Raw genomic sequence first — 3,887 nt, forward strand, 5'->3', positions numbered from 1 at the left:
CGGACCTGTCGGGTCTGGACAACCTCAACCAGCCGTGCTCCGAGCTCACGCTGCTGCCCCCGCTCTGTAACCATGACGACCTGACGCTGGTCGGCCCCGCCCTCCACCACACCGACCACCAGTACATCGAGGAGCAGGTGAGGCTCCACCCCCCCCCCCCATCCTCCACCCCTTCCACCCCTCCTCCCGCCGCCGGGCGACTGAAGGCAAAGTTTTGTGTTTCAGCTCCACAGCAGCAGCAGTGTGGGCGGAGCCTCCCTCGACCACGACGCCTTCAGCCTGTGCGACGCCGGCGAGGAAGCCCCCGCCCCCCTCCCTCCGCCGGTCGCCCTGACGGCCGCCGCCGTCCGGCTGTTCGGGGCGCTGTTCCCCCACGTCATCTCCGCTCAGAGGTAACGGGGCGCTTTTAAGTCAACGGATCGGCGGATCCACGGTCGCCACGACAACTCAACCAACAATCAAGTCGTACGTCGGCATTCTCAGACGTTTAAAACGACAACGGGGAAACTCGTTTTGTTTCTTCACGTGACAACAGTGTCTGGATTCACTGAAAGTGAACTTTTAACCCTTGTGTGGCATCGGGGGCAAAATCGTCCACTAGGAGTAATTTCTCCTCTTAATTTGACCACAACTTTCACTGTTTTGGCTCAAATGGCATGATTTTTGCTGAGGAAACTTACTTTTACATGCAATTTAAAAATTTTATAAAAAAATTTTCACACCGTTCAATAATGCACTGTCGGCAAAAAAACTTCCTTATGTGGCGTTGGTGGCTGTTTTCATCCACTCACTTTGACCCCTGTATAAATATATCAGATAAATATTTCTTCAAAAAATTTTTGCATAAATCTGTTCATCAACTTCAGTCCTGATCAAAACTACCAAATATTAAAAAAAATAAATTCAAAATGAACCCTTTAAATGCCCATTTAGAAGATAAAGGCACTGAAGCTGAAGTTGATCAACAGATTGATGCAAAAACTTTTTGAAGAAATATTTATCTATATTTTTACAGGGGTCAAAGTGAGTGGATGAAAACAGCCACCAACGCCACCAAAGGGAGATTTTTTGAAAATCTGATTTTGCACAAAAACTAAATATGCTTCAAAGTCAGTTACATTACTAATCTGTGACATGTGGTCTTTGTCTCTCTGCGTCAAAAAAGGAAATTCCAACTTTTTCCTCCACGATCGACATTAAATCTGCGTGCGAGTCGACGATCAAGAATCACGAAGGACGATTTGTAGCGTTTGTACTGCTCAACGTGGACAAACATTTACTACACCGTCATCTGCGTACGTGACGAGTTGAGAGTCAGCGGCTCCAGGCGCAACGTAACCGTTTATGTTGAAATGTCAAATATTTTAAACATGTTAAACATGTTAAACAGCGACCGCAGGTCAAATGCCTACGTGAGTGTGTGTGTGTGTGTGTGTGTGTGTGTGTGTGTGTGTGTGTGTGTGTGTGTGTGTGTGTGTGTGTGTGTGTGTGTGTGTGTGTGTGTGTGTGTGTGTGTGTGTGTGTACGTACCAGAGTGAAGATCATGGAGCAGTTTGTGGAATCCGTGAAGCAGCTCAAAGGTCAGCGGCAGCAGACGGTCCAGACTCACGTGTGCGCTGCCCTCTGCAGTGTGCTGAAGGTACTGCGCCTCACACACACACACACACACACACACACACACACACACACACACACACACACACACACACACACACACACACACACACACACACACACACACACACACAGCCGTACGGCGACGTGGAACGTCGGGGGTCAGAATCCCGTTGACCTTTTGGACCCGCCGTCTCTCCTCAGCACCAGGGCTGCGTCCGAGGCCCCCTGGGGCCCGAGGAGGTCCGCGGCCCGGCCCTGTCCCTCCTGTCGGGGGCGCTGGAGAGCGGCGGCCCGCTGCTGCGCTGCCTGGCGGCCGAGGGTCTGGCTCGGCTGGTGCAGGTGGTGGGGGACCCCGGGTTCACCGTGTCCGTGTCTCTGCTGTGCTTCGAGAGGTGAGCGACTTCATACGCCCCCCCCCCCCCGCTAACCCCGCTAACCCCGCCCGCACAGCCGACTAACGTTGTCGGTGGCGTCCAGGCTGAAGACGGCCCGCGACGCGGCGTCCCGCAGCGGCTACGCTCTGGCCCTGGGGGCGCTGCACCGCTACACCGGAGGCATCAGCTCCGCCCAGCACCTGTCCACCTGCCTGGGCGTCCTGTTCACCCTGAGCCAGGACAGCACCTCGCCTGAGGTCCAGGTGTGTACCTGCCTGGACGCCCCTATAAGCCCCTCCCCCCTCCCCCCCTCCCCCCTCACCCGCTCCCTCTGTGTCCAGACCTGGTCCCTCCACAGCCTGTCGCTGGTCATCGACCTGTCCGGCGGTCTGTACCGGAGCCACGCCGAGCCGTCCTTCACGCTGGTGCTGCGCCTGCTGCTGTCGACTCCGCCCACCCACCCCGAGGTGCACCACAGCCTGGGACGCTGCCTGAACGGCCTCATCACCTGCCTGGGCCCCGACCTGCAGGGTAGGGCCCCCCCACACCCGACCCCCCCCGACCCAGAGCCGCCAACAATAAACTCTATTATCTAATGACACGATGCTGCCGTTCCCACTGCTACACCATCGCTTTATCAGAAATATGAAATTTTTTATTTATGAATATGAAATCTGTACGTGTGTGTGTGTGTGTGTGTAGGTGACGGCGCCTCGGTGGCAGCGCTGCGCTCCAGCTGCCTGATTGGCTGCGGTGTGATGTGGGCGGGGCCAGACTGTGAGGTTCAGGCTCGCTCCGTCTCCTGCCTGCAGCAGCTGCACATGTTCTGCCCTCATCATGTCATCCTGGCAGACCTGGTCCCGGCTCTGTGTGTGAGTGTGTGTGTGTGTGTGTGTGTGTCTGTGTGTGTGTGTGTGTGTGTGTGTCCTCTGCACAGTGTGAAATGTGCTCATGAAACAGTTGAAATCAGACTCATTGGAGAGAATAAATATATGAATGCATCTATATTCTATGAAAACTTACAAACGTGCAAAAGGTTGATTCGTGTGTGTGTGTGTGTGTGTGTGTGTGTGTGTGTGTGTGTGTGTGTGTGTGTGTGTGTGTGTGTGTGTGTGTGTGTGTGTGTGTGTGTGTGTGTGTGTGTGTCGTACAGGGAAACCTGTGCAGCTCCTTCCTGTGTCTGCGCCGCGCTGTGGTGGCGTGTCTGCGGCAGCTCGTCCAGCGGGAGGCGCTGGAGGTCGCTGAGCTCGCCGTCACTCTGGTGAAAGACCTGCCCAGACGGGAGGACACACAGCTGGGTGAGACACACACACACACACACACGCACACACACACAGCTGGGTGAGACACACACACACACACACACACACACACACACACACACACACACACACACACACACACACACACACACACAGCTGGGTGAGACACACACACACACACACACACACACACACACACACACACACACACACACACACACACAGCTTGGTGAGACACACACACACACACAGCTGGGTGAGACACACACACACACACACAGCTGGGTGAGACACACACACACACACACACACAGCTGGGTGAGACACACACACACACACACACACAGCTGGGTGAGACACACACACACACACAGCTGGGTGAGACACACACACACACACACACACACAGCTGGGTGAGACACACACACACAGCTTGGTGAGACACACACACACAGCTGGGTGAGACACACACACACAACTTGGTGAGACACACAAACACACACACAGCTTGGTGAGACACACACACACACACACACACACACAACTTGGTGAGACACACACACACACACACACACACGTAATGAAAAGCTTCAGATTGGACAATAGAAAAACAACGTTTCCATGACGACTTAAT

General features: G+C 54.4%; 1 protein-coding gene across 1 annotated transcript in view; it reads left to right on the forward strand.

The window, feature by feature from the left end:
* heatr5a (HEAT repeat containing 5a) overlaps positions 1 to 3,887 on the forward strand; it is a 12,957-nt gene that overhangs the window by 6,457 nt on the left and 2,613 nt on the right. Inside the window, 8 exon segments of the mRNA XM_080512565.1 lie at positions 1 to 137; positions 226 to 392; positions 1,534 to 1,639; positions 1,819 to 2,009; positions 2,095 to 2,254; positions 2,333 to 2,522; positions 2,694 to 2,863; positions 3,145 to 3,289. The exon segment at positions 1 to 137 is cut by the window's left edge and continues 33 nt beyond it. Coding sequence (XP_080368691.1) covers positions 1 to 137; positions 226 to 392; positions 1,534 to 1,639; positions 1,819 to 2,009; positions 2,095 to 2,254; positions 2,333 to 2,522; positions 2,694 to 2,863; positions 3,145 to 3,289 — 1,266 coding nt within the window.

This window comes from Blennius ocellaris, assembly GCF_963422515.1.
Source record: "Blennius ocellaris genome assembly, chromosome: 17".
Classification (NCBI taxonomy): domain Eukaryota; kingdom Metazoa; phylum Chordata; class Actinopteri; order Blenniiformes; family Blenniidae; genus Blennius; species Blennius ocellaris.